Source organism: Leptonychotes weddellii, chromosome 3 (genome assembly GCF_054177405.1).
Source record: "Leptonychotes weddellii isolate Sample4059 chromosome 3, ASM5417740v2, whole genome shotgun sequence".
Taxonomy (NCBI): domain Eukaryota; kingdom Metazoa; phylum Chordata; class Mammalia; order Carnivora; family Phocidae; genus Leptonychotes; species Leptonychotes weddellii.
In genome coordinates, this window is record NC_138371.1 from 175,921,938 (window position 1) to 175,942,235 (window position 20,298).

The following is a 20,298-nucleotide window of genomic DNA, read 5'->3' on the forward strand; positions in this document are numbered from 1 at the left end:
CTGGCTCAGGCCCCACCCAGGGGCAGCACTTGGCAGCAGATGATGCCCAACGCTTGTGACATAAATGTGCATGCCCAGGACGTCAACCCAAAGTCAGCTTCCCTCAGACAACTGGGGCTGCTCTTTCTTCCTGGCGCAAACGGCCCTGCACCTGCTGGGGATTCTCCCCTCCAGCATCGCCACGCTCCATGCCAGGCCTGCTTTTAGGTCGAAAACAGAGCGTAAGCAGACCTGGAGACGGAGAAGGCCAAGTCCGCCGACAGGCAAACGAACCACACGGTGGGTAGGACTTCCGCGGGCGCCACACAGGAAGCGTCACCTGTGGGGTGGTTGTGGGTCATCCTGCCACACTCGACGCTCACTTCCACGAGTGTCTCCAGGCGCTCGGGCTTCCAGTACCGCATGCCGATGCACATGGCTTTGGTGGCGGCTCCAAACCCCGAGCCTACACGGAACACAGAATACCCAGTTTCAGACGTGTGCTCCAATAACCCCCCCTCCGGCAACCGAACTTTCACATGTAACCCGAACACGTATGGAATGTTTATCACAGTGTCATTTAAGTGAGTGGAAATAAGCAGACGACCCAAATGCCCGACAAAGAGCACAGAGTAAGTAACTTGCAGAGCTCCCGGATGTTGGAACGTTATTCCGGCACTGAACCCAGAATTTCTGATGGCTTGGGGAAGTGCTCTTAACATGCTCTCCAGGGAAAACGTGGTGCACAGAGCTGCAGACAGCAGGCTTTAAGCTGCACACATTTGCTCTCTGGGAAGGGAGTTCAGCTGAGCTGTAAATGCGCGGGTTTCAGGGCCCCAGGGTGTGACAGGTCCCGCTGTGACGCGGGGCGATGCGCAGCACCAGCCCCCCAGTAAAGATGGTGGACCTGGCCACCAGTCGCTCCAAAGATTTTCTCGTGCCCTCCTGCCCTCCCACCCACCACAGACCCGGGGCCACAGGTCCGTATGCATTTCCTAGAGTTGCATGGGTGTGGCATCACGCAGAAGATGGCTTCTTTTGCCTGGCATCTTTCACCCAGGGTGACCACTCGGACGCATCCGAGCCGTCCTGCGGCACAGCTGACCCCTTCTCCAGCTGGGTGGACTCTGCGTGCAGAGCGGCTGCCACTCTGCCCTCCCACCTGCTGACGCCTGCCCTCCCACCGGCTGACACCTGCTGACACCTGGCCTCCCACCTGCTGACACCTGCCCTCCCACCTGCTAATACCTGCCGACACCTGCTGATGCCTAGGCTGTTTCCATTGGTGGACGACCTGTGAACACTCCTAACCAAATCTTTGTACGGACACACGCTTTCTTTTCTCGCGGGCAGACTCCTCGGACTGGACCGTTTAGCTCACCCGACGGATGAGAGGAGGAGCTGCCAAACTGGCTTCCAAAGTGGTTGTCGTGTTCTATGTCCCATCGGCAGCTCCTCTTCGCCCCTGATGCTCTTCACGGTCAGTCTTTCCACAACAGCATACGTGGTGGTGTCTCGTTTCCTAAGAATAATCGTGCTGAGCATGTTTTCATGTGCTTGTTGGCCACTCCTGTCTCTTCCTGGGGGAATTGCTCCCTTAATATTTCTCTCGTTTCTGTTTTGGGTTGTTTGTTTTCTTATTAAGTTTTAAGAGTTCTGAGTATTTATCAGATGTGTGCTTTGCAAGTATTTTCTCCCAATCTGTGATTTGCTGTTTTATTCTTTAAACCGTCTTCTGGAGAGCAGGATGAATTTGGGGAGCATGTGTCCCCTTCAGTTCCCTGGGAGAGTTGTGTGCAACTGGTTCTCTTTCTTCTGTAGCTGTTTGGTAGAATTTTCCAGTGAGGCCGTCTGAGCCTGGGGTTTTCTTTGTAGTTTCTCTCAGATATAGTGCTATTTAGATGATCTACTTCCTCTCGAGTAATCTTTGGCAGTTTGTGTCCTTCGAGGAACTTGTCCATTTCATCTAAGTTGTTAAATTTATTGGAACGAATTTTTAATAATATTCCCTTATTTCCTATCAAATGATCTTCCAGCGGAGATCGCCTCTCCGCTGGACGCTGGCACTTTGGGTCCCCTTTTGTCCTGACTGGTCTGGCTCTAGGTTCGTCAACTTCTTCATCTTCTTAAAGAACCAGCATTTGATTTTGTCAATTTTCTCTGTCTTTTTGTTGTTGTTGTTGTTTTGTGGCACTGATTTCCACTTGGATCTGAAGGGTTTAATTTGCCCTTTATTCTCCAGTCTCTCAATGTGAATATTGAGGCCTTAATATTGATTCTCTGCCCACAATCATGGGTTTGTCTATTTCTCTTGCAGTTCTATCGGCTTCAGCCTCCTACATTGTACAGCTTGGTTGTTAGTACACGAATGCTTGGGTTGGCTGTGTCTTCCTGGTGAACAGGTGCGTTGTCATGATGAAATTGCCTTCTTGGGGCACCTGGGTGGCTCAGCCGTTTAGCGTCTGCCTTCGTCTGCCTTCGGCTCGGTCGTGATCCCGGGGTCCGGGGATCGAGCCCCGCGTCGGGCTCCCTGCTCGGTGGGAAGCCTGCCTCTCCCTCCCCCATCCCCCTGCTTGTGTTCCCTCTCTCGCTGTCTCTCTCTCTCTGTCAAAAAATAAATAAAAATCTTTAAAAAAAAAAAAAGAAAGAAATTGCCTTCTTTTCCCCGGCAGTGGTCTTTGCTCCAAAACTTGCTTTTTGTGATATTAACAGAGCAAGCTTTCCTCCAACTGGTGTTCGCATGGTGAACCCTTCCTCCGACTAACCTACCTGTGCCTTCATATGTAAAGTGCATTTCCCATGAGCAACCTAGAGCTGGGACTTGCTTCTTCCTCCCACCTGAGCCCCTGCCATTTATTTGGAGTCGTTAGACCATTTACATTAGATGTGATTACTGATGTGATCAGGGTCAAGTCTGTCGTCCTGTTTTTGCTTCCTTTTCTCTCTTGTCTGCCTATTTTGGGTCGAATATTCCTGAGCAGTGAGGTGAGATGCCCACCATGTGGGGGCAACGCCTGCCACCACAAGGAGGAGCCCTCAGGCCTCGGCCCTCTTCTCTGGTCTCTGGTCTCTGCCAGAGGAGGACGCAACACAGGGACGCAGGGTTGACGCTTCCCTCCCTGGAAAGAGAAGACACGCAGGAAAACCTGCATTGGTACCATGCTCTGCTCTCCCGTGGCGGCGCGTCCTGAAGCCGAGGTGGGGCTCGTGCCGCAGCAGAGGCCCGTTCTCTCCCTGCGGGGCAGCCACTCCTGCGGCGTTGGTTAGGGCTGTGTGACGCTCAGCAGTTCAGGGAAGGTCATGCATACCTGGAATAGCGGAAGTGTTCCCCTGATGAGGTGGGAGAGTCCAAGGCCAAGGGACAACCTTGCACCTGGTCTCCCCAGACAGGAGCGTTCCAGGCTGGGACTCGGGTCACTTGCGGCGGCTTTCCTGGCAAATACTTCTAAAAGATTCCACTTTCTCTTTCGTTTGCTTATTAGTTACAACTGTCTTGCGATGTTAATAGTTGCTGTGGGGCTGAGTACCCCGCCTGTAACTTACCACAGCCCCCTCACGCCTCGGACAAGCACCGTGGGGCCGCTCACCTCCACCCTCCCCAGCTGGCCTCCGCCACGCTGCGTCCGACACCTGCTCACGAGCACTTTATAAACCCGCGGTACACGACTAGTTTTGAAGTCGATGATCCTTTGAAGAGATTTCAGTAGTAAGTTACAAATTCTTCCCTATTTAGCCATGTGATTACGATTTCCATCCAAAGTTCTTCTCCTGTGGATTCCATTCTGTGCTCGGTTCCTTCTGCCCGAATGACGGCCGTCCCTTAACCTTCCTCACAGTGTGACTGCTGGTGATGAAGCCCTTTAGCTTCTGTTTGCCTGGAAAGGGCTATGTGGCCATTGCTTCTGTGGGACTCTGTTCTGGGAGAACTCCAGGTGAGTGTTTGGTGCCCACATGACCTGCTTCTCACAAGAGACCCACGCCCTCCTCCCTGGGCTGTCAGCACACAGCGCGATTTTCTCCTTATTATTAGTTTGGAGAAATTTGAATGCCATGTGCCATAGTGTAGTGTTCCCCATGTTTCTGTGCTTGGAAGTTACTGAGTTTCTTCAATCTGTGGGTTTACAGTTTTCATCAAATTTGGAGAGATTTTGGCCACTATTTCTTTTTTTTCCTTTTTTGGGGGGTTTTATTAAAATTCAAGTTAGCTAACGTATAGTGTATTATTGGTTTCAGAGGTAGAGTTCAGGGATTCATCTGTTGCATAGAACACCCAGTGCTCATTGCATCATGTGCCGTCCCTCATGCCCATCCCCCAGTTACCCCCTCCCCCCACCCCCCTCCCCTCCAGCAATCCTCAGTCTGTTTCCTAGAGTTAAGAGTCTCTTATGGTTTGTCTCCCTCTCTGATTTCATCTTATTTTATTTTTTCTTCCCTTTCCCTTTGTTCATCTTTTTTTTCTTAAATTCCACATATCAGTGAGATCATATGATAATTTTCTTTCTCTGATTTATTTCCCTTAGCATAATACCCTCCAGTTCCATCCACGTCGTTGCAAATGGCAAGATTTCGTCTTTTTTTTTTGATGGCTGCCTAATATTCCATTGTCTATATATACCACATCTTCTTTATCCATTCATCTGTCGATGGACATCTTGGCTCTTTCCACAGTTTGGCTATTGTGGACATTGCTGCTATAAACATCGGGGTGCACGTAACCTCTCGGATCACTACATCTGTATCTTTGGGGTAAATACCCAGTAGTGCAATTGCTGGGTCGTATGGTAGCTCTATTTTCAACTTTTTGAGGAACCTCCATACTGTTTTCCAGAGTGGCTGCACCAGCTTGCATTCCCACCAACAGTGTAGGAGGGTTCCCCTTTCTCCGCATCCCCGCCAACATCTGTCGTTTCCTGACTTGTTAATTTTAGCCATTCTGACCGGTGTGAGGTGGTATCTCATTGAGGTTTTGATTTGGATTTCCCTGATGCCGAGCGATGTTGAGCACTTTTTTGTGTGTCTGTTGGCCGTTTGGATGTCTCCTTTGCAGAAATGTCTGTTCGTGTCTTCTGAGATTTTGGCCACCATTCCTTCAAATCATTTTGTTGCCCTCCGCTCTGTGTGGAGCCCTGTCACAGGCACGTGAGGTTGCTGTAAGTTGCCTATGGCTCACTGGTGCTCTTCTCATACTTTTGGACTCTTTTTCCTCTGTGCCCCCTTCTGGGTTGTTTCTATTGCCGTGCCTTCAGATTCATCAGGTTTTTCTTCTGAAATGCCTAATCTGCTGTTAATCTCAGCCAATGCATTTAGAAAGTCAGACATTGTAGTGTTTTTTCTGGAAATGTGATTTAGGTTCTTTTTATACATCCATGTCCTTACTTAAATTTTCAACCTATGGAATACATACTATTTTATTACCTGTCTGATAACTCTAACCTCTGCATCAGGTTTAATTGGTTTCGATTGAGTTTTCTCCTCAATATAGATTATATTTTCCTGCTTCTTTCATGCCAAGTAACATGATTGGATGCCATCCTCAGTATAAACCCAGACAGGGGTCCAAACTCAGTATAAACCCCAAGGGGGGTCCATCCTCAGTATAAACCCCAAGGGGGTGTCCATCCTCAGTAGAAACCCCAAGGGGGGTCCATCCTCAGTAGAAACCCCAAGGGGGGTCCATCCTCAGTAGAAACCCCAAGGGGGGGTTCATCCTCAGTATAAACCCAGACAGGGGTCCATCCTCAGTATAAACCCCAAGGGGGTTTCCTCCTCAGTATAAACCCCAAGGGGAGGTCCATCCTCAGTATAAACCCAGACAGGGGTCCATCCTCAGTATAAACCCCAAGGGGGGGGTCCATCCTCAGTAGAAACCCCAAGGGTGTCCATCCTCAGTAGAAACCCCAAGGGGCAAGTTCATCCTCTATAAACCTAGAGGGGTAGGTCTAGGACCCAGGAGCAGGTGCTATGGAGGCAGAGACTTTGACTGTGTATGTCACCTCTAAACACATCCTAGAGACAAACCTTTATGTTGCTAGTATATGTTTTCCTGACTCTTTGGCAAAATACAAACTTAAAGGGAAAGCAGTCCAAAGTATTCCTTAAGATGAACCCAGGGGTGGTGTCGAGCAGACAGCTGGGCGGCCCGCTGCGGCCCAAAGGGGCCCCAGCCCGTCCCTCTCTGCTGCGCAAACCTGCAGTGCTGCTGGTTAGTGGACGACACACAGGTTAGTGTCCAGGCGGCTGTCCAGCACGCACTTTACGGGGGCAAGAAAGCATTCCCTGACCCTTCTCGTTGAAAGGTGTGTGCCAGGCGAGGAGGTAGTTATCCGGCTTCAGCTGCGAGCAGCCTTCCAGGGTAGCTGGATCTGCCCAATGTTCCGGAAGCTTCTCAAGGACTTCCACGTAGCGTCTCACCATCTCCCGGTACAGGTCGTCCAGGCACCAGTAGTCTGGGGAGGAAAGAGAAGGACGGGGTCAGACCGAGCAGGAAGCCCCCGGGGTGGCAGGAAGCTCCGTGTCCCCACGTGGGTAGAAGAGGAGAAAGCTTCTGGCGACCCACCTCCCACAGTCCTGGCTCCCTAGAGACGTGCAGCATGCACACAGTTCACTCTAGATTGTACTTAGAATTCAGATATTACAGTTTGTGATTGTGCTTTTCATTCTGGTTACACAGGAGAATCTAGACAAAACCCACAGTCCTCATCTCCTGCCAACAGTTCTATCCACATGAGGACAAACCGGCCTGAGATCTGCCTCTTCCTTGGGGTTTCACAAGCCCGTGTCTCCACACAGGGAGCTGAACCCCTGCACTTCCATCTGCCTTCTCCCTCCTGTGAAGCAGCCAGTGCAGACCCAGTTTGTCCCAAACCGCACCCAGTGTGGGACGGCATCCTGGGGACAAGCGTGGTCTCAAGTCCCTCGAGGCTCAGGGACGTGGAGGGCAGAGGAGCTAAGGCACTGTCCACCTGCTGTCTGGGGGGCACTGCCCCTAGATGGTTGCAGGCGCCCCCCCAATACCGCCAGTCTTGTCGTGTTGGGGTTACAGGTAAGGCTCAGTGGGTTATGCCACTTGCCCGAGGCCAGAGATGATGGTAAACAGAGTTCGAGTGCAAGGCCTGAGCATTGCTGTCATCAAATAAATGTGCAGTGTGGTGGATGGAGGCCACAAAGTCCAAATGTGGGGTCCCATTTGCCTTGTTCCATCAGAGAGCAGGGCCAGGTGGTGGAGGGGCCACTGTGCTGGGCCAGCTGGGCAGGTGGAGGGCGCCAATGTGACTTTCATAGCCACCAGCAAACTCATTCTGTACCCAAACTGCATTTCAGGCCTTCGGGCTGGCCTCAGGAGCCGGGACTGCCCTCTTTTGTGTGGGGCGCATACCCCAACTTTTGGGGGGTGTGTGAGAGGGGAGGACGGAAGGAGGGAGCCCCCTCTCGGCCACCCCAGGGCTGGACTCCCACGTCGGGGTGAGGGAGACAGGTGCACTCGCCAAGTCTCTCCCTGCTTGGGACTGGAGCCGCAGTTCCTGCCATCAGGGCCGGTGGGCCCTCGGGCCCTGAAGCTCTGGAAGCAGGACTCGGTCCTCAGTCCTTCTGTCCCCAGCTCCACATGGCGGGCATCCTGTGGGACGCACCATGCGTGGCCCGGGTCTGAGTGGGGATGGAGAATGTGTGGCCCACCCAGGGGCGGGAGGAGTGGGCTTGGCGGGGCTCGCAGCCGCGGGGGTCGTCCTGACCCTGGGGAACCAGCACCTTACAAGCGCCTGTCTTAGCTCGATCCGGGTTAGCAAGCCTGGCCTTTCCAGAGTCCCTCAAATAATTCATTTTGTTCTGGAATCACATCCTTCTCAAATAAAAAAAAAACCTCCTTAAAAACAAAATGGCAACAAACAGTCTTCTGTTTGTTTCAGGTTAAAATTCAAACTAGAAGTGGATTTTCCAAAGCTGCAATGCCGCGGACCCCTTGTCAGAGTTTCTCCACTTTGTGACATGGCTTTCCAGCCCATTCTTCTCCGCCTTCCCACCCAATCTCCTCAGAGACATGTCTCCCAACCAATGTCACCATAAAGAAAAGGCACGCTACCCTTATCAACTTGCTTTGTAGTAAAAATGTCAACTTTTCAAAATGCTGTTACCATCAGGGAGCCAGTGATGGAGGAAGAGAGAGGGTGAGTCTGGACAGGCTTGGTCTGCTCACATGTGGGCCAGGCCCATGTTCCTCTGCAGGTAGGACATGCCCGTGGCACCTGCCATGGTCCCCAGTGGGCTCACGCCCCCACTCCTCCTGTGTGGCCACGGCAGATAGAGCTGCTGACCCTCAGACCAGGACACTTAGAAAGACAGGCATTAACTACATTGCCATGAGCCATCTTCCCTTAATAACTGATTGCGTGTGGGGCGCCTGGGTGGCTCGGTTGGGCGACTGCCTTCGGCTCAGGTCATGATCCTGGAGTCCCGGGATCGAGTCCCGCATCGGGCTCCCTGCTCAGCAGGGGGTCTGCTTCTCCCTCTGACCCTCCTCCCTCTCATGCTCTCTGTCTCTCATTCTCTCTCGCAAATAAATAAAATCTTAAAAAAATAAAATAAAAAAAAATTGCGTGCATGCACTGCCCCACTTAATCTCACTTAACCCTGTGACGAAGGCATCAACATCCCGAAGGGCAGGAGGGAAAGCAAGCTCACGAGTTTTAGGGCCAGGGAGCGCCAGGCCCCAGGGCCTCCCCATCCTTGGGCGACGGGCACAGGGCCACACACACACCAGCCTGTGGTGTGTGCAGTGAGCACGCGGGGCACCCTGTGGAGACTGGATTGCCCACCGGCCTATGGGGTACAGGACACCACTTCTGGGGCCAGGATCTGATCTCGTCCAATTCTGCATGTGCCAGAGACACGGCCCAAAGTAGGAGGTCACGCGGGCTGTCCATGACCCGGCATCTCCCTCACAACGGCAGGACCCCACGCCCTCACAGCACGGAACAGGGGGCCGCACTTAAAAATGCCAACCCACTTGATGGAAGTCTGCAGGTCTTTGGGAAAAGTGGTGAAGAACCACCGTCCGTCAGGATCCTCGAGGTCCCTGTGTGGCCACTGACGGCAGGCGGTCGGGATGGCGCTGAGGAGCTGGTGTGTTGGAAGCGAGTTATCTGGTCCTGTCCCTGCTCACGCCATGGCTGTGGGGCATCGCGCCAGCTACCCGACCCCTCTCTGTGTGTGCCTGTGTCTGGACGGGCTGTAATAACGATGTCAACCCTCAGGGTGATGTGAGGGTCAGACGAGGACATGGGCAGGGTCAGAGCAACCAGGGCTGGTGGTCCCTGCAAATGGGGCTCAGAGGCCCCTTTATAGGCTACAATTTGCTACTTTTTAATAAAGATTTTACTTATTTGACAGAGAGACACAGCGAGAGAGGGAACACAAGCAGGGGGAGCGGGAGAGGGAGAAGAGGCCTCCCGCCGAGCAGGGAGCCCGATGCGGGGCTCGATCCCAGGACCCTGGGATCATGACCTGAGCCGAAGGCAGACGCTTAACGACTGAACCACCCAGCTGCCCCAACAATTTGTTATTTATTGAAAAAAGATCCAGCTGTTTGACAACTACATTTAAATAAAATTTCAACTTAGATTTTTAGTGACTTGGAAAAAAATATGCCTGCTGAGCTCCTGGAGGCTCATAGTCAGGGGCGGTCTTCACCAGCGTCCCCTCAAGGCTGGCGGGCCAGACGGTGCTGAGGGCACAGCGGCCCCCCCGCCCACGGCCGGAGGCGGGGGGCACGTGTCTGCTTGGAAACAAGGCCCCAAACACCCCTGTCCTCCCACATTTCACATTGGGGCAGATTCTGTTCTATTTCTGTCAAGAGGGCTTAATCTAATCTCAGAGAGCAGGTCCTGGTCGGCTGGCGACTGCAGACATGCCGTGGACTCTGCCCTCACCAAAGAGACGAGCGCAGAACATGGGGGACCGAGCACACGTGCCCGGCCACAGACACCGTGGAGGAAGCAAGGACCAGCTGCGTGCAGCCCAAACACGCAGGGCTCTGCTCTGGGAGACACGCACGCCGGCAGGGTCTTGGGCCGGCGGGCGGGCATCCCTGCTTCGGTTAGCCTGAGAACATGAGAAACTGGAAATACTCGGATGTCAGAGTTGTGTAGACTCAGAGAGGCGCCCCACCACTCAACGCACCACGACGCTATCTTATCTGTGTGCCCCAGCCCTCGCCCGGGTTATTTTGGAACGGCTGCGGCGCGGCCAGCATTCCTGCAGGATGAGCACAGAGCTAAACTGAGCGAGCCCACGGCGCGGGCCCGAGGCCGGGCCTCATTGCCTCATGGTCACCCCGGACGTTCACTTTGCAGCCGCTCACTGATAGCACACACAGGCTGGTAGCCTGAACCTTGTGGGAAAGCCGCGCTTATCTGTAAGTCGTGCAAACACACGGTCCTGCCGTCCACCTGCTCCCTCCCCGCCCGTCCCCCCAGATTCACCGCATCTCCCCAGGACGCGCTCTGTTTAAGCAGATATCTGAATCCTATTTTGGGAGATGGCGTTTTGACTCAAATTCATTGGGATTTAGAAGTAATCCCCAAACAATATTATCTTAATGGGTCCAAATTTCAAACAGGCTTATTATTTTCTATTCTTTTGAAAAAAAAATCGGAGGGCTTACTGTCTGCCGTGAAAGGTGGAACGCTCTCCCCGAACAGCCCCAAAGTGAGAGATCCAAGTGGTTTCACTCTGGAGACACGTTTACAGACAGGAACCAAGAGTCACGATTTCGGAGGCTGACGGCAGACAGGCAGTGACATGACCCGTAGGGGCCGTGCGAAGGGGCGCTGGTGCGGGGGGGGCCGGTGGGGGTGGGGGCGGCTCACCTGTGGTCAGGGCCCCGGCCGTCGTCAGGTGCATGATGGTGTTGTCACTCACGGGCCACGTCTCTGGGGAGAGGAGCAGGTGGTCCAGGCCCCCGCTTGTCTGCGGCCCCTCCTGGACCTTCCTGCCCAAGGCACTGCTGTCCTTGTGGGTGTTTCTGTGCCCGAGCGCGTCCCCCACGGCCCCCAGCAGCATGGCAGCCTTGAACTTCTCCATGGCGAGGCCGTTCCTCTGGCCCTTGGCTTTGTGGCAGCGGCCTTCAGTGCGTCCCACCGACCTCTGCCGTGCTCATCGTGCCGCTCTCAGGAGCTCCGGAACGGCCGGCACGCCTCGTCTGTCTCCGCCGGCGGGCAGCACCAATGAGAACCTCCCTGGCCCCCTCTGCTCCCGCGCCGGCCGAGGAGCCACGTGGACGGTGTCCCTCCCTCCCGCGTCAGCTCAGGCACCAGCTCGGAGCCGAGGAGCCGGGGGCTTAGTCAGCGTCCCCAACAGCTGCGGCCGCTTCCCCGCAGAGCCACGACCTCTAAGCGCTGAGCCCTTGCCAGCGTTCTGAAGACGCGCGCACATTCCTGAAGCTTCAGGGTGGAGTCCACACGGCCGAGCCGCAGGCAGGCTCGGGCTCCGTCCGACCGGCTACCCCCCTCCCAGTCACCTGCTCCTGTGCCCTCTGCCCCGACAGCTCGGTCTTCTCTCGCATTTCAAGTAAATGGAATGTAGACTCTGTGGCCTTCGTGCCCGACTTCTCTCTCAGCAGAACGTTGAGTTTCATTCATTCCATGCACGGTTTTGCTTTTTGGAAAACCTTTTTGATTACACACTGCCTGGCAGAAAACCTAGGAAACGCACGGGGCCAAGGAGAGGAGCGGCTCTAGCTTCCGTGCGGTGTGGAGCTCGCTCCCCGTCCATGCAGCGGGAGTGGGTTCTCCTGGGGCCGGGCTCTGGACCGCAGGCTGCACGCAGACATCCCCAGATCCGCGCAGAGGAGGCCGGGGTGCGGATGAGCAAACCAGGCTCTGGGGTGGAAGTCGGGAGTTAGGAAGCAGTGTCCCCGCCCGCCATGGGCCTGCGGGACCTGGCCACTCATCAGACCAGAAGTGGGACCCATCACACCTGGATCTGAGAATCATGCCTGATAAGAATAGCATTTCTTTCACTAATAACCAGATACTGAGGTGCACTTGAGCACAGGAAGTGTTCAATCAGCACTTGTTACAAGGAGGCTCTGGAATAGTCTTCCAGCCAGCAGGGTCCCGTGGGGTGAGGCCTGTGCACGCCCCATCCAGCGGGACAAGACAGACCCTCCACTCAACCACCCGATGTGGGTGGAAGAGCGTCATTCGAACAGCTACTTGGAGGAAGAGGTGGTCTGTGGCTCATTTCTTCTGCTGGCTCTGAGGCCGTGGAAACCTTTCATGAAGTGGCCAGGAGCAGCTCCATGCCGTCCAGCCGGCGTGGGCACCCCCCACCCCGTGGGGGAGCATTCATGGAGCCCCACTGTGCGCCTGGAGCCCCCCTCGCAGCCTGGAGTCTGAGGGCTGGAGTGCCGCACACGCCCCCAGCATGGGAAGACAGGGTCCCATCTCTTCCAGAAATTCCTGGCAGGCGCTCCGTGTCTTTGCTAAGCCTATTATATTTGGGTGGTTTGTGTATTCTCAATATATTTACAGTTTGCATTTCAGTGTGTTCTGGTATATGATGCCCATCAGCTCAAGGAAAACCTCTAATTTTCACATGGAAACAACCACATTTAGTGAGCACACTCTGTGGTGATGGAAAGGAGAGCGCCGGCCAGGGGGGCTGTGGTCCTGCGGGTCCCGTGGCACCCAGCACCTGAGCAGCCGAGGACAGAACTGGAAGGACACCACCACACCAGAGAAAATAATTTATTTTAATGTTTCCGAAGCTCTTAGCACTTTCATAGCATGCATGCCTTAAATATACAGAAGAGAAGAAAAAGAAACCCACGGTTTTTTGAAGAGCCTTTGTCCAACCACTAAGGTTCTGTTATCTATTGATAAACAGCTGCACGGAGCCTCCCATGCTGTAACTCTGAATCTTAAGAACGAACAGGTGCTACAGACCTCCAGGATTTGTGGGAGATTACCCAAGCTCCGCAGCCTTGTCTGAGCAGAACACTTCCATGGCAGGAAGCCACGAGGCCTCGAAGGATGTGTTAAAATTGTGGAGGTTTTTATTCTACAAAGTAAGCGCTCTCTTAGAACCCCAGGCTCGCAGGCGGAGACAGCCTTGTTTGCCCCTTTGCTGCCGTGGAAGCGCAGGCCCAGGAGAGCGGGCTGGGGCCGCCCCAGCCCCGACGGTGGTGTCCCAGCCTCAGGCCCCCTTTCCTGCCCTCCACAGCCTGCTGTCTCTTTGAAAGACTCCTTTCCAAAAGCATACATAGTTCACACACAGCAAGTATGCAAAAACCCCCCCATTGGGCACGGATGATTCCGGAAACTCAGAACCACGTTTGTGAAAGTCAACTCAAGCACACATTTCAGGCACACTGTCCATGTACAGAAAATCCAAAGTGAGCTTCCTCTCTCCCGTGAAGTGACCCCAACTCGTCTGTCTCGTACACAGGGCTGCGGGCCGGCAGCAGGCACACCTGTGACATGAAGATCTTTGCACGCATGAGGTAGGGTCCACACGGTGCTTTTTAGAACACGCAGCTTTTTCCAGACGGAAAGCAGGTGGCATCGCAGGTGAAGAACACTTGCCTCCCATGCTCGGAGGGCAGGTTCTGGGCCTCGCTGGATGGTCCTCTGCGGCTAGCAAACACTGGAAGAATCCGACAGCAACGTGACGAGCATGGGCTTCAGGTGGAAACGAGGTGGAGGTTTTCCCGTGGGTGTCTCGGGCAACGAGATGTATGCAACCATGCACACAGCCGGAGGGCGGGCGACGGGCCTCTCAGACGCTGGAAGGAACCAACTCACATGGCTTTTAAATCTGTAACCCTTTGCTTGTAAAAGAAATACTTTGCATGGAAAAATGTCCTTTTAAATGTAATAAAATACATTTTTTAAAAAAACATACTTTACAAAATTTTTTAGGAAGCTCATTCAAATGACATTGGAAGGAAAAGACCCGCGACTTGTCACCAGTTTCCAATAATGCCCCCGGGGTCACAGCCCACACGTGCCATCACCTCGCAAACCGCCTCCACCGAGAACCACGGAATGACTTTCACGTGAACATCAACAGGGAATTAAAATAAAAATAGATCTAATAAATCTAGGTATTTGATAATTCAGAAAATAGAAACCTCGAATTCCTGGCACAAGTTTATCAAATGTTCGAATCCACGTCAGATGTTCTGTAGGGCACAAGGATACCAGCTTTGACTTGCAGACAAACACAGCGTCCTGCCGAGGACACAAATACTGTTTTTTAAGCGGAATTACAAGGCGCCCCGGCAGGAGCTGTGGTCACTGCTGGCAATCACCGTACATCATGAATTAAACGGCATGCTCTGCGTTACTTTGTCACAAGTATAATAAAAATCAAGCAGAAATCTAAAGTAATAGCCACCCCCAGGCATCCCGAAGCAGTGTCTTCTGAGGAGCTCCTTCCGGCGTCCAACTCAGCCCTTTCTGTAGCAGGGGGAGGTCATTCCAGCACCCGGCTGGCCGAGAGCGACTGCCAGGGCCAGCGACAGGGGCACAGTGACCGACCGAGCATCCCCTTGCAGGAGGCCCTTCCTCTCGGCATCTTACTTTTCTGCCTAGAAAGGGCTGCGCTTAGTGCCCGTGACGACCGGCCGCGCGTACTCCACGAAATCATCTATGAGAACAGGCCATGCTCCTACGGGGAAGCAAACACACAGGTATTTTAAGAAATCAACAGTTTAGAGTAATATTTTTGTATTCAGAGCGTTCTCCTCACAGTCAGTGTCTGTACTGCAAGAACTCAGGTGAGTTTCCCAGCCTGTTTCTCTGAAGGAATTGGTCAGTGAAACCCACTTCTCCAGCTCTGGCCAGACCCACTCGAGCAGACACGGCCTCTAACAACAGGGCAGGCGGGGCTGGCTGGCCGCAGGGCCCCCTGCCCTCCCTGCGGAACACGGCCTCCTGGCCGCCCGGCGCCCTTCCTTTTCCCCCTGGGGCCTTTCCCCTCCAGCCCAGGCCACCCCCACACTCCCAAGTGGCCCAGACCACCCAAGAACCTGGGACACCCCCGCCGGCCAGACGCACACTCACTGTAAGCGGCTGGCTCCTTCTCCGCGGATGAGCCGTGTCTCGCTGCCGTAGCTAAGCTCCCAGGAGCAGGGCCTGTCTAGGGTCAACCACCCGCCCGTTCACTCACACCCTGCTCCATGCCCAGCGCGGAGGACACACACAGACACGGACGCCGGGTCGGTGAGCCCTCACTCGCCAGCGCCAAGAGCAGGGAGGTGAGAAGCGGCCCCAGGGGGTGGCCTCCAGGCTGGGCATGGAGGAAGCACACGGCGGGCGGGCGGGCCGACACGGAGCCTCCTTCCCTACCGTGGCCAAGCGCCCCGGGCGGCGGGCACGCAAATGCTCCCCGAGCGGCTGGCCTGAGATAGCTGGGGGGAGGGACCACAGATACGTGACTACGTTTACATCAAGCACCAGCTGGAATCTTCAGGCCGACGTCAGTAGCATGACAGGGGGTCACACAGGATCGTGTACCTGGGGTGGCGGCTCCCAAACACCTCTGTGCACGGCCACCTGGGAAATGCTTTAGTTTAGGGGACACTCTCCTCTGGATTGAAGCTACATCTTGAAGCCCTACTTCTCTTTCGTGCAGTTGACGGACACACTAAAGGGGTAACTATTATTACGGCCATTACCCCCACTGCCCTGAGGGGGCGGCCCGCAGTCGGCTGGAGCTGGTCAGCACCGTCCTGCACCCCGGGGCAGAGAGAGGCAGCCTGCGCGTCAGCGTTTCTGGCCACCATCTGAAGCACCAGGACTTCCCGTACCTTCTTCGTCATAGTTAGACATATCATCTGCAATCATATTTCCAAAATCTAGCAGAAGGTTCCAAGTGTCCCTTGGGATTGATCTTTTGTGATGCTCCTAATACATAAGAGAAAAAAACCCACCAGACTTGAGAAACAGACGTGACCTCCGGCGTCCCACTGTCTAGTTGGCTCAGTCTGCAATCTGATGTGGACTAAGAACCACCACTCACACTGCTGGACGTTAGAACAGTAAGAGGCTTCCGGATAAATCTTAGGAGCTACATAATGCCAACATGCAAATATGGAAAAGTAGACATTTAAAATACCAAGATTATAATCGGTTTCAAATACGAGGGCAGCACTTCAAATCTCTACCTAACCCCCACGGATTCAGACACAATGCAGGACGAACAGGCAAACTGCATTTGGACACAATTTCTTTCTTTCTATACTAGGATGGGGTGATGGTCTAAAAACATGTGATTCAATACTTGAGATCTACCAAACATGTGGAAAACACCGCATGTCCGTGCTGGGATGCGCCACCTCGCGGAAGGCTCCCCCCCGCAGTCCTGGCGGCCACGGTCCTCTCCTGCCCTCCCCTCCTAGCACAGTGCACCCTCCTCAAGGGACCATGCACCACGCTCAGCCTGTCCTTGTGCATTTATCTAGCTACCCCAGGACATGCAGCAGCTTTCTGCCGCTCAACAGTGGGCCTGGACTCAGCTGTGGTCACTGTGTCTGGGAGCGTTCTACTGAGTTTTCACCCGCTCTCCTGTTTAGGGCTCTGGGGGGTTCCCAAGGTGCTGCTGTGAGGGTGCCGTCCCATCTCTGGGAATGTCTGCAACTGAGGTCGCCGGCCCCAAACTACTAAGTGGTGGAGCAGAGGAAATGCGATGGGCGTCTTGGCTCTCACACGCCGCTTCAAGGAGGCCCCTATACACACGGGCCCCCCGAGGGAGGATGGGCCTCAGCCAGGCCGGGGTCTGTGCTGTGAGAAGGCACCCCTCACACGTTCATGGAGGGAGCGACATGCTGGGTCTGGGCACACCGACATCATGTGACTGTTCTGCAGCGAGACCCCATGCTCCACACGCTCCACACTGTAACACCCACTCCCTGACTCCCGGCAAGGAGGGGCCGCCCCACCACGAAGGCCCAGCACCACTCAGAGGCCCGTCGCCGGCACGGACAGACTCTCCCAAGGGGCCAGCTAAGCCCTCCTTTTTCCTTCTGAACATCGTAAACACGTTTAAAAGTGTGTCAGACTATGAGCGCACTGGACACCGGGATACAATCCACAGTCCGGGGCCAGGATCAACATCCAGGACATGTGTGACTGGTGCTTTCTTCAGGAATTCCAAGTTTCTCAGAGGAAGCACAGAATTAGTTTGAGTTCCTCAGAAAAGGTGGAGGATGGATGACGGCCCAGGTCTGCAGGGCATCTGAAAGCCTAGCTGGGGGTTCTGTGTGTGGCTCCCTGAGCTTCTTCGGACATTGGCCTCAGGACGGCCCTGCTTGGAGCTCCGCCGTGTGGCCACCGTACGGAACCCCCACGACCCACCGCCCGTACGGAACGCCTCGGTCAGAATACACAGCCTCGTAATCTGCTGACCCCATCACACTGGGCACACACAGCAAGAAGCCGGAGGACACTTACCAGTAAGAAGGTATTCCAAAGATCTAAAAATTTAAACCTTCCAGATAATACTAAATTCCAGTATGCAACAGCCATTTCTAAATCTGGCAAAAAAGAGAGAAAGAGCAGTTAATAAATCCCAATTTCTTTTTCCACTGCCCAAAACGTGACCACTTCCTAGCACACACTTAATTCACTTAAATCAATAAAACTCAGCACTCTTACCCAAGAGTCAGATGAAGTCTAACCCTTACACAGGTGTTCCTGAAATTGTGTGTAATCTAATCTTGTAACTCTGGGGATCTAGGCAGTTGTGATTCAGACATGTAAATGATTATCCCTTCATTAACATCAGTGTGGCAGACTCTCATTTTCGTACACGTCAGGCTTTCTTCAAACCTGACTGAACCAATCTGGCTACAATTTGTGCACATCATTTATTATCGGTGCTCTCCAAGTGGACCTGACATTTGCCACCACGGGAGCGGGAAGAGTCAGACTCTACATGCACTATCAGGGCTCCACATTTCTCAAGACCATGGCTAGAGAGAGAACGTCCACTGACAGAAGGACACTTAGAATCTAGACTGGGTATTTGTCAGAGTCAACATCCTCCACCTTCCCCGACACAGACCCTCACTTTAGGGCCAGGGGGAAGATGATGTCTTATGGAATGGGGTCGCTGAGTTTTAGGACTGCATGAGAATACTATCCTAAGCCATAATTTTTGGAATACTGACTCATTCTTTGCTTACTGTAAGTTTAATATCTATTTCCTTCTGTATGCTTGACATAGCAAGTATACTAAGAGGCTGAGCTGAGTTTGCTTGTTAAAATTGACAACTTTTAATCATGTGCTTTAATCCCAAGTGCTCACCAGTTTCAGACAATAAAAGAACAGTTAATAATAAAACAATTTCCTAATCACATGTTTACATACATGTGTCGGGATGGGCTAATGTGAAAAACAAGACAAATAAATTCTTAAGGTAACAGATTCTTTTAAATGCAAAATATCCAATTAACCACTTTTCAGAAAATTTTCATCTAATTCTTGGTTGGTCCCACTTGGACAAATGATTAAAGTAGCTCTGTAGGGGCACCTGGCTGGCTCAGTCGGTAGAGCATACAACTCTTGATCTCAGGGTTGTGAGTTTGAGCCCCATGTGGGATGCAGAGATTACTTAAATAAAACTTAAAAAAAAAAATAGAGCTGTAACCTGAGATTTCCAGGAAAACTGCATAAGCAAAGCGAAGTATGAGTAGCACCAACTTTAAATAAAATGCCTATATTCTCCCTGTTTAAAGTCTGTTACAGACTTTCTCAGTCTTAAATACGCTGGAGTCTTTTTTTTTTTTTTTTAAAGATTTTATTTATTTATTTGACAGAGAGAGACACAGCGAGAGAGGGAACACAAGCAGGGGGAGTGGGAGAGGGAGAAGCAGGCTCCCTGCAGAGCAGGGAGCCTGAAGCGAGGCTCAATCCCAGAACCCTGGGATCATGACCCGAGCCGAAGGCAGTAGCCCAACCGACTGAGCCACCCAGGCGCCCTTAAATACGCTGGAGTCTTAATGAGAAAGAGACGGTCAGGAAGTCTGCAGGACTGACCATATGGGATGGATGGGACGGCTCGCTAACCCTCGCCTGCTGTGCGGTCTAACGCAGAGATGAGCATCTTGTCCCGTTAAGTCTACATCCTTGTGACTTCAAAGGAACGTTAACTGAGATCTACACTCAACTCAGCTTCAAGGTGACAAGTCCCACCCCGAGAAATGGGGGTGAACCTGGGGAGGAAAGAGGAATCAAGTTGTATGGCAGACATTTAATCTAGGTATTTTGGGTTAGTCTGGTCCTACAAACCTTTCTTCCAAGTTCCTGATTCGCATGTTTGTGACTAAAAGTAAAAGTACACATTTTCCATGTTTAGTATTATCTGTGTAAAAATGTTTAACATGGTCTTCATGGACTTAGCCATTTGCAAGATAACAGCAACAGTAAAAACACCCCAAATGACAGAACTTAGAGCAGGGATAGTAACTACGGAACAGCTATGAACAGAAGATGACAGCTCTCTTCCAGTAACCTCTGGGAAGTCTTATCTCCTGAGGAAGAAAATGTTTAGAGGAAGGGATTACTTGTTAAAATTGGTTTCTGCTGCTCCACTTATAATTACATAATGAAGATGTCCCTTCTGTCAAAAAAGGATTTGGGGGCAGATATAAAAATTAGCTAACTATCATGAAACTTCACTTCCTCGAAAGTCAAGATTTCTCAAAACCAACTGATTCTAGATTCTAACCAGTATGAAACAACACTATGTTTCTTACGTTAGAACAAAGAGTCACGTAACTTTAATTACCTTCTTAGAGTGACCATCAGTTAAGGACAGGCTAAAGAATAATCACCCAGAAAACAATACAATCCACAGAATTCTAACATATACATATAAACCGACACACAAACTGGAAGGAAATGAAGAAAAAATCTTTCTTTTCTTGATCAACCTTTTTGACTGCTACCCACGTTTTTTTCTAGGAACTATAGGAACACCTGTACCAATCTCTTTATATTTAATCCTCCAGGGCGCCTGGGTGGCTCCGATGGTTAAGCGTCTGCCTTCAGCTCAGGTCATGATCCCAGGGTCCTGGGATTGAGCCCCACATCGGGCTCCCGGCTCAGTGGGGAGTCTGCTTCTCCCTCTCCCTCTCCTGCTCCCCCTGCTTGTGCTCTCTCACCCTCTATCAAATAAATAAAATCTTTTAAAAAAAAAAATTCTGTATTTAATCCTTCAGGAGACAGACCACGTAATATGCTTTGTAAATTGTAAAAGCAATTGTTCTGCTTTGGGTATGTAATCCTAAAATTATTCATCTGGCTTGTTTTTTTTAA

The 20,298-nt window shown here is 52.5% G+C and overlaps 2 protein-coding genes across 2 annotated transcripts in view; both read right to left on the minus strand.

Moving 5' to 3' along the window:
* Positions 1-11,256, minus strand: part of LOC102731684 (inactive ADP-ribosyltransferase ARH2) — a 17,276-nt gene extending 6,020 nt beyond the window's left edge. Inside the window, exons 1-3 of the mRNA XM_081815244.1 lie at positions 10,842-11,256; positions 6,261-6,425; positions 320-445 (exon numbers count right to left, since the gene is read on the minus strand). Coding sequence (XP_081671370.1) covers positions 320-445; positions 6,261-6,425; positions 10,842-11,055 — 505 coding nt within the window. The 5' untranslated portion in view covers positions 11,056-11,256. The remainder of the gene's footprint in view (positions 1-319; positions 446-6,260; positions 6,426-10,841) is intronic.
* Positions 11,257-12,707: 1,451 nt separating this feature from the next.
* Positions 12,708-20,298, minus strand: part of DCUN1D2 (defective in cullin neddylation 1 domain containing 2) — a 31,208-nt gene continuing 23,617 nt past the window's right edge. Inside the window, 3 exon segments of the mRNA XM_081815254.1 lie at positions 12,708-14,646; positions 15,788-15,884; positions 17,430-17,512. Of these exon segments, the coding sequence (XP_081671380.1) occupies positions 14,567-14,646; positions 15,788-15,884; positions 17,430-17,512 (260 nt within the window). The 3' untranslated portion in view covers positions 12,708-14,566.